At 41.2% G+C, this 14099-nt stretch overlaps 1 protein-coding gene and 1 long non-coding RNA gene across 2 annotated transcripts; both read right to left on the bottom strand.

Moving 5' to 3' along the window:
* Positions 1-4094: 4094 nt before the first annotated feature.
* LOC124684503 lies at positions 4095-6965 on the bottom strand. The gene is made up of 3 exons (XM_047218804.1): positions 6375-6965; positions 5991-6119; positions 4095-4729 (listed from the first exon to the last, which is right to left on the bottom strand). The coding sequence occupies exons 1-3, from the start codon at positions 6384-6386 to the stop codon at positions 4478-4480; spliced, it is 393 nt and encodes a 130-aa protein (XP_047074760.1). The 5' UTR covers positions 6387-6965; the 3' UTR covers positions 4095-4477.
* A 3737-nt stretch (positions 6966-10702) lies between these two features.
* LOC124684513 lies at positions 10703-13746 on the bottom strand. The gene is made up of 2 exons (XR_006997053.1): positions 12721-13746; positions 10703-12369 (listed from the first exon to the last, which is right to left on the bottom strand). It is a non-coding gene; the product is annotated as an uncharacterized LOC124684513 (long non-coding RNA).
* Positions 13747-14099: the final 353 nt, after the last annotated feature.

The raw sequence follows: 14099 nt of genomic DNA, 5'->3' as shown, positions 1-14099 counted from the left end.
ACATTGATACATGTGTGTTATGTAAACAACAAGGAGTCCCTAGTAAGCCTCTTGTATAACTAGCTTGTTGATTAATAGATGGTCATGGTTTCGTGATCATGAACATTGGATGTTATTAATAACAAGGTTATATCATTAATGAATGATGTAATGGACACACCCAATTAAGCGTAGCATAAGATCACGTCATTAAGTTATTTGCTATAAGCTTTTCGATACATAGTTACCTAGTCCTTTCGACCATGAGATCATGTAAATCACTTATATCGGAAAGGTACTTTGATTACATCAAACGCCACTGCGTAAATGGGTGGTTATAAAGGTGGGATTAAGTATCCGGAAAGTATGAGTTGATGCATATGGATCAGCAGTGGGATTTGTCCATCCCAATGACGGATAGATATACTATGGGCCCTCTCGGTGGAATGTCGTCTAAATAGCTTGCAAGCATATGAATGGTTCATAAGAGACCACATACCACGGTACGAGTAAAGAGTACTTGTCAGGAGACGAGGTTGAACAAGGTATAGAGATACCGATGATCAAACCTCGGACAAGTAAAATATCGCGTGACAAAGGGAATTGGTATCGTATGTGAATGGTTCATTCGATCACTAAGTCATCGTTGAATATGTGGGAGCCATTATGGATCTCCAGATCCCGCTATTGGTTATTGGTCGGAGAGAGGTCTCAACCATGTCTACATAGTTCGCGAACCGTAGGGTGACACACTTAAGGTTTGATGTCGTTTAAGTAGATATGGAATAAGAAATGGAGTTCGAAGTTTTGTTCGGAGTCTCGGATGGGATCCAGGACATCACGAGGAGGTCCGGAATGGTCCGGAGAATAAGATTCATATATAGGAAGTCATATTCCAAGTTTGGAAATGATCCGGTGCATTTATGGCAGGTTCTAGAAAGTTCTAGAAAAGTCCGGAAGAAATCACCATGGAAAGTGGAGTCCCGGAGGGACTCCACCTTGCATGACCAGCCAAACCCTAAAGGGTGGACTCCACCATAGGTGGCCGGCCACCCCACCTAAAGGAAAGGTGGGAGTCCCACCTTGGGTAGGACTCCCTCCTTGAGTAGGTTTCCCACCTATGGGAGGTTTTGTTGTTGGGGTCTTATTCGAAGACTTGGACTACAACTCTTGGGGATTTCCACCTATATAATGAGGAGAAGAGGGAGGGGCAGCCACTCTTGGCCGCACCACCTAGGGCTGCCCATGGCCGGCGCCCTACCCCTCTCTCTCCCCAAACCCTAGCGCCCTCCTCCACATACTACTCCCGCAGCGCATAGGCGAAGCCCTGCCGGAGTTCTCCACCACCACCGCCACCACACCGTCGTGCTGCCGGGATTCCAAGGAGGATCTACTACTTCCGCTGCCCGCTGGAACGGGGAGAAGGACGTCGTCTTCATCAACACCGAACGTGTGACCGAGTACGGAGGTGCTGCCCGATTGTGGCACCGTCAAGATCTTCTACGCGCTTTTGAAAGCGGCAAGTGATCATCTACCGCAGCAACGAGAGCCTCCTCTTGTAGGCTTTGGAAATCTTCAAGGGTTAGTCTCGTTCATCCCCTCGTTGCTCCCGTCTTCTAGATTGCATCTTGGCTTGGATTGCGTTCTCGCGGTAGGAAATTTTTTGTTTTCTATGCTACGAATCCCATCAGTGGTATCAGAGCCGTGTCTATGCATAGATTGATTGCACGAGTAGAACACAATTGTTTTGTGGGCGTTGATGCTTTGTTGTCTTTAGTTCGAGTACTTTGCATCTTTTTGGCATGGTAGGATGAAGCGGCTCGGGCTAACTTTACATGACCGCGTTCATGAGACTTGCTCCACGTTCGACATGCAACTTGTATTGCATAAGTGGCTTTGCGGGTGTTTGTCTCTCCTACCATAGTGAAGATTCAATTTACTCTTTCTATTGACAACACTAGTATCACCGTTTGTAACATCCTGATTTTTACGAACATATTTTTTTCTCTAAACAAAGGATGTTGCAACGCGGTCGAATAGAAATATATTTTTGTTTGGAGTTGTTAAAATTAATTCCAAATGTTTTGGAATTAATTTGACATATAAAATAAGGAGAATAATTTCTGAGAGCACTTCTTGTATTTTTATTTGAATCTATTTTTTAAAAAATTGCTGATTTCTTCTTTAATTGATTCTTGCCAAATTTCCAATTGGACTTTTGCCTAATATGCATGCACGTACCTGCGCATGCACATACACTGCCTTGGTTAGAACATTTTATTTGTCTATTCTCTACCTTTCCTTGCACGTCGCACTCTCTCTCTAATCTCATTCCTTTCTTTCTATTTCTGTGCTTGGACATTCATCGAGTAGCTCTCCTGATAATTCTTTACTAGATTTAGATGTGCGTTTTGGCGCACGACCCCGTAGAATTCACATAGATTTACATTTTATATAGCGACAATAGAGATTAGGTGTGAAAGTAATAATATGTTTCTTAAATTTTACAGAACTGTGTCAATAGGAGCAATCGTTCCCACATTTAATTTATCCCGTGAAGGTCGTGCATATGTTCATTTTGTATAAGGACGATAAAATTAATAGCCAATATAATACTATGTTTTGTTTAAGTAACATATGAAAACCAAAATGTGACAAACAAATATTAATATCTCATCAGCATTTGAGGCCATGGCGTATCAGCTCATAATGCGAAATCATGTCGAAAATAGGGAAACATATTGCACATAGCAGTAAAAAAAACTTGGTTCAAAGTAGATTAGTCGTGCGCCCTGATTCATCCACCAGTACCCCACACGTGCTCCTCCTTCAAGTATTGAGACGTGGGAGGCAAGGACGGTTCAAGGGAGGGGTGGTGGCGCTGCCTAACGGAGTCGACGCGCTACCTGCGACCGGTGACGCTGCAAGGACCTCACCCGAGACCTCTTTAAAAATGACATGACGCTACGGTAGTATAATTTGTTTTGCTAAAAATTGTTTTGTTGTTTTTCTATTTTATTACATAAATTTTCTGATGGAGGAACAATAAGCTGGTGGCACAGAGCCCCTGGCAAAGGGAGATCCGGAGTGTCACGTTGGCGGCGACCAGCGTTCATGCCTTCATTGGCTGTACCTTGTAGTGGTGCTTGGTGGAGGCTTTTTCATCACGACGGAGGACAACAGATGAGGTGGAATAAGCACTCAGTTGCAATGGTGGTGGTGGCTTACTGTCTGGTACGCTGCTTTTTCTTAACAATTAGCGCTGCTTTTTCTTGAACACTTAATCCATTATACTATAAGAGATTTTGTGATGCATCTCTGTTTTTGAGGAAAATGAATTCCAGAAATAATGGTACATTCCGAGACTGACACCTTCACTAATGAAATAAAAGCCAAATGTATCACTTTGATAGGCTGGGGACATCCCCCATTTCCAAAAAAGAAAAAAAAAAGAATGGGACATAGATCCCCTGGTGTTTAGCCAAGGGCTTCATTGTTTTGCAGTGTTGTTTGGTCATGCCTGCTATTTACTTAAACTGACACCAGTTTACTGATAGAATCGAAAGGTAAGTTTCATTTTCGATCAGCTTATTATTCATTGATGTTTGTCTCTAATGAGTCATTGGCAGGCTCACAACTAAACAAAATAATTTTGAGTAAATCGATAAAACAAGCATAGGCAAGCAAAATATATTTTATACTAACTACAAAATTAATTGATCGATTTGTTCGCATCACTAATACAAAAGTACATGCAACACAGACTGGGTAGTGTCTAAACTTATTGCATTGTGTTTGCAAGTAGGCACATACTGCCATAGCTTTTATGAGAAGACTTAGTAATGAATAAGTGAAGGCAGTAGCGGTTGAATGTTGGATTAGCTGCTTGAACATGATAATGTTCCTACAGTAGATTGACGATCAACCTCTATAACACGTATACCAACAGAAAATTTGGGAGTTAATAATGTGCTGGAGCTCCTGGCCTACCCAGGGCCAGACTGCTATTCGAAGAAGAACCGGGCGAGGAGATGGTAAGACAGCAACATCAGTAAACTCACAACATCATGCAGAAGCACCTAGCTCACCCATGAGAAACCTACAAAACAGGGAACACAATGCAATGAGATTAAACAAACATCGAAAGGGAAATTAATGTAGTTGATTCAAGAAACACACATGAGTGTTATTTTGAAAAAGACCAATACAGTATTATAGCATGGCTATCCATGGACTAATAGATTGGAACCAGCCAATTGAAAAGAATTGCTGCATACAATAGAACAATACATAATAAAAAAATGAATGCTTATTACACATATTTTACGGCATACAACTAAGTAAGATGACAAAGAAGTGACTGGGCAAGTGTTCTTTAGAACCCGAACCTTCAAAACAGAGCCATGACAAGCAAAAGTATAGAACATTAGTTTAAACATGCATCCAAATAAGAAATGAATATTTTTTTTAGATAAGTTGCTTATTGGGAAAAATAGTGTTATGTAGATGCATTAATGATCTTTCTGAGTTTGGTAGTAACAGAGAACCGAAACCATCCCACCTCGTCCCTCTCAGCAGACGAGAGCTGATGAACTTTCACGACCCTATAATTTAGGACTATTGCATCTGAGTGAATACCAAGGCTTGTGAGCTCCACAGCCAACGACACTAACCATAGGGTCCAAGATTTGATTCCAAACTTTGTGTCGTAAGTACTTATCTTTTTCCCAAAGTCCTTATGGAGAGCATCCTACATAAAGTGTGTTTGCATGAATTAAGTAAAAAACATATGCACAACACCAAAAGATCAGAGACTATGGTGATGCATGGTATGACCATTACAAGCAGATATCCCAGATAGAATGATAAATTGTTTTTCATTAAATCCGTAAGAGATGGACTGATATTCCTTCCATTCCACATTAGCAAAATTTAGTCACGCACAATATCAAACTTGTAAACTAAGGAACCAGTTGACAGTGCCCTGCCAACTTACTTTAAGAGAAATCTGGCAAACCTTTGATAACTTTCGAAGTTGACCACAGTATTCAACTTCGTTGCTTTTCAGTTTAGCGGGAAAAGTAAAAAAAAATGGCTAGAAGTGCTTTGATAGGAGGGTATCTAAATAATCATCAGCCTATAATAAAACTGCTTTTAGGCAAAACAATAGGCAATTAGCACAAACACAACTGAGCCATCAATAAGAAAGCAAATCACTGGCTCTGTCTTCAATCATGTTTAGCTGTATGCAAAGACTAATCTGATGTTCTGAACCAAATAGAAACTAAAGGTCTTTAAATGACACGGAGTCACAAACCAGAGTTTTTTTCCATTCATCTCATACTCCCAGCTGAACAACCATTACCAGCTCAATACTTAGTCAGATCTAATATACCCAAAAATAACTACAGGTAGGATTTTCTTAGAAAAAGGCACATGTACTTCACTAATCAGCAACTACAGTCAGTAGAGGAGCTTGATAGATAACTTAGGGCAGGGCAAAAACTTTTTTTAGGGAGAAAATGATAAGCAATAGTGGGATTGGCCAGAAGTGATTAAGTTTTATACTGGCTAATCGCAGAGCCTCCAACTTATCATCAGCGGTGACATCATTTTTCTACTTGGCAATTTACGGTGGCGCCTTCCCTCTCGGCCTCCCAGGCCTTCCAGTCCCAAATCCAATTCAGCTAGAGGAACGATTTGATATTAAATCATACATACAAAAGGTAGAGCAAGCAAATGAATAATTTACACAGTGAAAATGATGAGGCAAAGAATTAGCACCACAGAAAGTTGTATGTCTCATATATGTCACTCGATCTGACACTATGCTTACATACCATCACACCAATCTAACACCACTCATGGGAAATGGAAAACATTGAGGTGCAAGTGGAGGGTGAAGCCATATATGCGGTCGATCCACTACATCAAGACAAATTGGTACATGATAAGTCTCACATCGTGCTGCAAAGAAAGCAAAAAATTAAACTGTAAGAAGGCCTTGATACCTTGCCGATCTGCTGCACAAAGGAGATCCAGAGATAGAGAGACGGGAAATGACGATGCAAAGGAACAATTCTTTGCCATTCATCACTTCCAGAACTGAGCTTAAGTTTTGAATCCATCAAGCCATAAACCTGCGAAGCATGCATGATTGTTAGACGACATGAAAATTTTCATCGAGCACCTTTAGGAAAATATAAACATTACAAAACAAAGTATTTGTTATTTACAAATCTAACCGTCTATGCAATTGAGACCACACGCGTTAAGCTATTTGACAAGGTTAACATAGACGTAATGTCATTCTTCATCTCCTTAAATTATCACATATATGAACTAAAGGTGCTACAGAAAAACTGAGGAAGAGATTCTAAAGTATAGATGGCTACCTGATGGCACATTCATTAGCTGCTACAACTGCAGGTAGTGAAATTTCTAAAGAGAGCTCAACGATCTAATAACTCTCGCTTTGGGCTGCTTCAAATACCATTGAAGTGATGATATCAATACGCTAAATATCATCCAACGATGCTACACCATGGGTGTGAACCTCCAAAGCAAACAGAGCAGCATGTCTTCATCCGGCATCAGTAGGAACCACTCTTCATCGAATCGTCTTGCTATTCAAGAAATGAATGCAAGACTCAGAATCTGAGAGAAACGCATGAGCATACATGGTTGTAGGCTCCAAACATGTGAAATATGCACCACACAGAGGCACACAAACCTGCAAAGTGACATAATAGCGTTGATCATTTTTCTCTAGTTGTGAATACATGTATTAACAGATAGATCACGCAGAACAATACAGTGAATAGAAAAGCCACTGGATAGAAATCTCCATACCCAATAACATTGATCATTTTTCTCTAGTTGTGAATACATGTAAAAACAATCTATCCCCATACCCAATCTATCTAAAAAAATGAAGATATCCATTGCCACATAACTCTATTAGATACCAGGTAAGGCAAAAGATCTAGCGACAAGGTAAATCTCTGTACCAAAACACTTTTGAAAATATACTTGACCTTTTAACATTGTCAGGTAGACATGTACTACTACTAAATTTTGAAATACATAGTCGGAATGTTCAATCATAATTTCTACAGGTCTGCAACAGCAAAGTTTCTAATAAATTCATTGTCAGGGAGACGAGCGGAAGGTTAAAGAAAATCAAATCAAATACTCACAGGCAACTCAGAACTTGTTCAACCAAGAAAAATTTCTGGTTATCCCCAAGGTTTTTCTCAAGTAATTTGTATGGAGCATATAGTTTATGGATTATCTATAGCTTATTATATATTAAATTTTCTCTCAAGGGCTGTACAGTACATTCTTGCATGTATAAGTCAAACGAATTTTCTCTCAAGGTCAGACACAATACATTCTTGCTATTTAAGACGTTGCCCGAAAATAATTATGACAACTATATTTTCTAAATCGCCAACCTAACTCGAGGATAGTAGATATATGCATAAAACTGAATAGTTAGAGATATAGAGAAGGTAACCTTGACAAATAAAAAATGTGGTTAAATTGGTCATTTTTTAGTCATCCTATCCTCTTCTTGCCTTGCTTACATGTTGTGTGCCTGCATAGGTACCCAGGTTAATTACCTCAAATAAGCATGTGGGAAGAATAGCAGGGTGATGATATCCTGCTAATCAGTCATAGAAACAGAAAATCCAAACTCACCTCTCTTTTTACCGTTGGTAAATGTTTTACATAAGATTATCCATTAGCAAGTCATGAAGAAAACATAGGGCTATCACAGGACTATCACACTGGAGAACCAACACCGGACACCTGCCATGTAGCAGAGAGAATTGAAATCAAACTCAGATCCACACTTTCGACAAAATAAAAAAACATCTGCAGTAAGGTAAACAGTCCTTAAACTTGCATGGATAATCTTATGTAAAACCAATTGTGTAAAATATTAGCTACCTAAATCCATAATCATAAGCTACTTAATATATTGGCTAGGTAAATCCATAAACATAAGCTACAGAATTACAGTTCAGAGGTAATCATGGAGCTAATCCTTTGGGGGTGATCCAGTACCGAAATGCAGCAATCACACCACAACAAACTCGTAGTGCAAGTTCCTGGTAACATAAAGAAACCGCGTCCACCCTTTTTATTTCTCCGTTACATGCCCATGTACGCATTGGACATGATGTTAGTACCATTCAGAAAATACCCGTACCGCAAACATTTATGCAACTACAGCACCACTACACAGAGCGCATACCCAAATGAGATCATAAAATATATGACTGAAATCCAAGCTAGCTGGAAAACAGAATTCAGGCTCCCTGAGACACATCGCACGGTGTATTCAGCTTGGCCACGAAAAAATACAAGTGGCATGGCTCCACAGATTGAGGCTAACATAATCTGATATGTGACATTTGTAACTCAGAGTATACTACCAGAATTCAGCCATGTACCTGATACTAGTAAGTTTGCGGCGCGGCGCACGCCGCGCCCATGTTGTTACCGTGCGGTAGATGTATTATGTGTTTCATAGTATTATTGTGCATGCTGGTAGGTTTTGTGTTTTTGGTGTGTTTGGTTGTTGAGTGTATAGTTTACTTTAACAATATTTTTAAAATACATGGTTAAATTTGATGGGTTACGTGTATGTTGAGTGTAATGAAGCATTGCCGATAGGTAACCGCTGTCAAGGAGGTTAACAGAAGAGAGCTAGTGAGTGGTTGTCGTGATGTTTCCATGAAAAACGACACCTACTCTTGTCTTCTCCACTTCCATGGAGGATGCTTTGGGCCATGGAGGCATCGACGATGGTGCAAGTGGTGCGGCCAGTGAGGTGGATGATGGTAGAGTTGGCCGGGGTCAGCGCTAGGCAGGGCGGCGGCTGGGATCAGCTTTGGGCAGAAGCGAGAATTGTCAGCAGCGGCAAAAGAGGTTACGCCGGCAAGGATCTAGGGCACTCACTATTGTCTGCTGCAACCGCGCTGGCTAGGCAAAAAGGAGGGTGAGCGGGGGAATGGAGATCGGCGGCTGGGTGTTGGGAGGTAGAGCGGCAAAAGGAGGAGTCTTGGCTGCCAGAGCTTGGGAGGCGAAGAGGTACATGGGGCTCTGCTTCTTCTGCAATCGCTGGCCAAGGCGGAGCTTGTGAAGATGGACCATCGGCCTGGTATGCGTCTGTGGTCAGTTGCTATTAGCTTGCTTACTGCAAACATTTTTCTTGGAGCATTTTTTTAGGAGAAATAATTTAGTTGCAAAAGTATATTTTACAACTGAATTATTTGATGCATAACTTGCAAGCTGAAACGAATACAACTGAATTATTTGATGCGTAGTATATGGTAGCATCACCAAGTGAAGATACACTGGAAAGAAATCTGAATATTTAGATCGAGTAAACACACGTGTTAGACCTGGGATGCTGGCTGTGTAGTGAACACATGGACACCGCTGCCTTGTGTAGTGAACACATGGACACCGCTGCCTTCCCAGCATACACGCACTCTACCTACCCCTGGGCTTCCATAGGATATTTTTTTGGCCACCGCTGAGTACTTTCCTGTCCCCATCTCTTCTTCACCCAAGTCATCTACCTTTTTCTGCTTTCTCAATCCCCTTGAGCGCCCGAAATTCCAAAGTCTGAAGAAAAATTTCAAGTGATGGTTCCCCATAGGCGGGGGAACCAGTGCGGCAGAGAGATCACGCTCAAGGAGCATCCCTGGATTTCCTGCGTCATTTGGCGGCTCCCATCCCGCACAGGCGCATCGCCTCTGCGAACCGGCCGTTCATGGACCAATGTTCAGAAATCAGAAGCCTGGAATTTTTGTGTTCATCCATGCACTCCGATTGTTCTGACTTTCCTGTCCATGATGAAACCGGATTGAGGCACTCTGTCATGAGCGCTACTGGGAGAGGACATTGCCATGTTCCTCCCTGCCCACCTGCTAGTGGTCTCAGGCATGCGTCGGTGTTGTGCCCCTGAAGTCTCTGCTGCTCCACCTGGTCCTGCGCAATCAGGTATGATACCTAGTTTTGCATCATGGTTCTTTTACAGACCCAGGTCATTTGTCATGCATGGCAGTTGAACACCATTGTTTTGCCTGAAAACATAGATTGTTAGGAAACTTCCAGATAGGCAACATAACTGCATAAGTACATATTTGATGCAATAGAGATACAAACATAAGGTTCATTACAGATATAAATAAATCCCAAAACTGAGTTAAGAGGGAGGAGTCCCCAATCCACCAATCTTCCCAAAAAATTATGTTTTCCCTATTACCTACAGATCAGCTGTAAAAAAATTGCGGCCCCAGCAGCCCACCTGAATCCTTTGAAGAAAGGAGTTTTTTTTGGATTAGATTAGAGAAAAACACATTATGGCTCATATTAGATTTTACTGAATTTGACAGGTCGAGTCTGTTACGGTTAGTCTAGGTCATCGGCAGGCTTCTTTGATGTAGTTGTGAAAGTGAATTGGAAGATCAGCTTAGTTCAAATTTTTGGTGCAATTAAATATCCTGTTAAAATTGGCTACAATAGGACCTGGAAAAACGATGGGGCTTCTGGAAGAAATAAGATAAGTCACTGCCTATTCACCTAACTCACTTAAGACATAACCAAAATCTCCATTACGGAGTACATGTTATGAAGTAAATAAACTGCGGTTCATAAGAATCTGGTGCAATGAAGTTAGAACACAAGACAGTCCAACTAACCAGTTATTCATTAAGACAATCTGATTAGTTGTGGTACGGTTTAAACAGGAGATAATTGAGAAGCATACACTAATTACATAGCACAATATCTGTACAAACTGAACACGTCATTACAAAAGACTCGATACAGACTACGGATCGTTGACATTACAAAAAACCTCAGTATAAGGCACCGTCTGTTATGACAAAAAGCTTCATTATAAGGCATTGGCAAACAGAAGGATAAGCTAGACATGTAGCTTCGTCCATCTAATTTGCTGGAGCCGATGTATACCCTAAAAACGAAGGACAGATAACGACATTAATTCACCAAGCACGCAGTGTGCAAATTAGAAGCATGGGAATCATACATGGAACTATAGTTGCAGATAATACCTCTACAGGTGGTCATTAATTTCATCGTACACACTATTTCTTGTCTCACTAGATGGTGTACCAGTGTCATCTAGTGCAAGTATCTAAAGCCTTTTTCTTGATGTTGCTCTCGCGGCAGCAACTTAAAACTGTCCGTGAAAAATGTGTACTAAGTAGACACCAATGTGATCAAGAATCTTATCTTTACCTCTATTATAATCAATGCATAGATGAATTGAATAGTACCAGTGTTATAAAGGGAAATGCCACTTAAAAACGGTGCATTTTGCACCATGCATATCGTGATTGGCCACTTAAAAACGGTATACACACTCTCCTTGATAGCTTTCAGCCATAATCCTGTCCTCCATAAGCATTCGCTTATTCAAATGGACCGATTAATACCATTGCATATCCCAATGGACTGATTAATACTTCTCAATAGCATTATTAGAACAGCAATCCTGGAAGATATCTCATGATAGCAGGAAGTTGGTAAGACCGACATTATGAATAAATTCTGGAGAGTACAGACAATCTAGATGGTCCATTGCAATGCAAATAGTATCATAACCTTGAACCACCTTTGCATCTAAAGGAATTCCAGAGAAAACCACATCATTTAGGATAATGGATACAATAGTGGATAAAACCATAGCATCATGCGTCAAGTAAAATGCATCAAAAAAAATGTACAAAGTGGATCATATATTGCATCAACAATAGCAAGATTTAGACAATCGGCTTGGAGAAGAATAAATAGGCAACCATACGCCTTCCTCATGCCTTATTTTGTAAATAAACAACAATTTGCATTTATTACATGTACCTAGGATTTTTTGGTAGTTATGTTGATCCAGGAAAGAAAACATGGGTGGAAAATGGAGGTACTAATGAGCATATGCTACTTTTAATGAAGAGCAAAGTAAATGTCTGAATTATCTATGGTTTACATTGATGAAACAAATCAGTATAGCCAACCAAGGATAGATAAATACATACTAAACAGGTATGGGGGTTGGTTGTATGAGAAAATTGAGATGTATTTATGTATCAGTATTTGTGGGATGTTAAAATTCAGAATTTCAAAAGAGGCGATCTATACACAGGAAGATAGCTATAGGCTCCTATGAACATAACCGAGGGTTATGAACACTCACCTTGCTCTTCTTCTTTCTGGATCACTGCATCCATCTTAAAAAAAGTGAACTACAATACTCCAGGAATATATCTCAATAGCATTATTAGAACAACAATCCTGGAAGATATCTCATGAAGCAGGAAGTTGCTAAGTCCCAAATAAAAACAACGCACCCTGCACACATCAATAGGAAACGATCATATCAAGTTTCTTTTTTGGAAAAATGCCCAAATGAGCATTAAATTCACTGTTTGCTTCTTGTGTTTGGCCAGCATATAACGGTACAGTAAAACAGTCCAGCTGCATCATCTATTGAACAAATTCAATGATCTAGAAAGATCTTGTATATGCACCCTTACTCTGCTCGAGTCGTTAGTGCATGAAAGGATTCTGGGAGAAGCCCTTCAAGGGAACAAATAACAGGAGATAATACAAAGATGTGTATTAACAAACCAAATAAGAAGTCTGAAATCTCAAAAAAAATGTTTTGAGTGTAAAATTGAAGTACACATCTTAGCACCTAACCTTGTGACTTGGGATGGCGTTCGGAACTGAAGCCCGTTGGCCGTCGCCTAGTTCCCTCAATTAATTTGCTAACCCATTTCTCCATCGCCAGTTTTGCATAAACCCCTCTTTACTGGGCAATGCGAGGAGCATATAGTCAGTCTTCTCATCAACGACTTCAACGGTTGGAGAGGCAAGTACCTCACAAAGTCTTCATCATCGAATCTTCCATGCCCAGTTCCTCCTCTTGCTCCTCACCTCCTCCTGCACCGCTGGCGGCAAATTGCTCAGATTATGATTTTCTGGCGTCCTTTCTGTACCAAAAAATTGCTGGAGCCTGCAATGTGCAACAGATGTGGCAAAGTGAATTGCATGCTGACTAACAGGGGGAATGGAAATCCTAACTTAAAATCAAGAATGCACTGATATTATTAGAAGCATCTGTCTGGACCAAAGAACCAATTAAAAATGCATAACCCAATCCATGTGAACATCTTCTTTTCTCTGTCGATATTTGACACGGAAGGAAAGTAGCAACACATTGTATCAAGGATGAGAACCGATACATGCAGAATAAACAGAATCAGTTCCCTAGTCCAAGTGTGATCTACAACAGTCATACATGATTGGTGGTCTACAGTAGTCATATAGAAGAAAAGGAATACCAACATACTGTATAGCTCAATTCTGGAATGTAGCGTAAGTGCTAGATATACGGGTACAGAAAATACCTGGTGAGCTAAACTATAAGATGGAAGGTGGCATGTGTTCACGGACTGAGATGCTTCTAGGGTTAGCGCCCACAGGACTACAGGAGTAATAAGAGAAGAAAGGGGGCACTGGGGCAGACGATGACGGGCATCGATCAAATTGGAGCCACAGGCACCAAGGTCAATTTGTTTATATAAAATCTAAGCATTTAACTTCGCTACTACACTGAATTGTACAGGAGCTACCGCTCGTCCATCCAGCTGGCTCAGAAAATCTTAGGCTAGCTAGCAGTCTGTCTAGATTAGAAGGTTGAGGATAAGAAATAAATTAGAAGGTTGAGGCAAGGAAATCAGACCTAGTAGGACTCGTGGCCGCATTGCAGCTTGGCGTCAACCTGCCCCTGCCTCCGCCCACTGGATCCAGGCAGATGGAACATGCGCCGCCCCCTGCTGCCTCCGCCGCGTTATAGGGCGGCTACTTCTACAGATCCGGCGCCTCCTTCCACCAGGAAGACAGCCAGGGGACAGAGGAGGCCCTAGGCCCTGGGTCTTGAAAAAGGGAATAAACTGTAAAGGCGCCGCGCGGCCGGCTGACTCTAGCGGCGGCCGCCGCTCAATGCGGCGGCCGGCTGACTCTAGCGGCGGCCGCCGCTCAATGCGGCGGCCGCGACCACGCCGGCGCCATCAGCT

The sequence above is a fragment of the Lolium rigidum genome, chromosome 1, assembly GCF_022539505.1.
Source record: "Lolium rigidum isolate FL_2022 chromosome 1, APGP_CSIRO_Lrig_0.1, whole genome shotgun sequence".
Lineage (NCBI taxonomy): Eukaryota > Viridiplantae > Streptophyta > Magnoliopsida > Poales > Poaceae > Lolium > Lolium rigidum.
The sequence above is the reverse complement of the archived record's forward strand: the minus strand, read 5'-3'. Positions and strand labels throughout refer to the sequence as shown.

What these genes read in the sequence shown, in the direction of transcription:
- LOC124684503 (XM_047218804.1), bottom strand. An exon ending in TTGTGCAGCAGATCGGCAAG is followed by an intron (nt 4,730 to 5,990) that starts GTATCAAGGCCT and finishes CACTTTATGTAG; the next exon opens with GATGCTCTCCATAAGGACTT.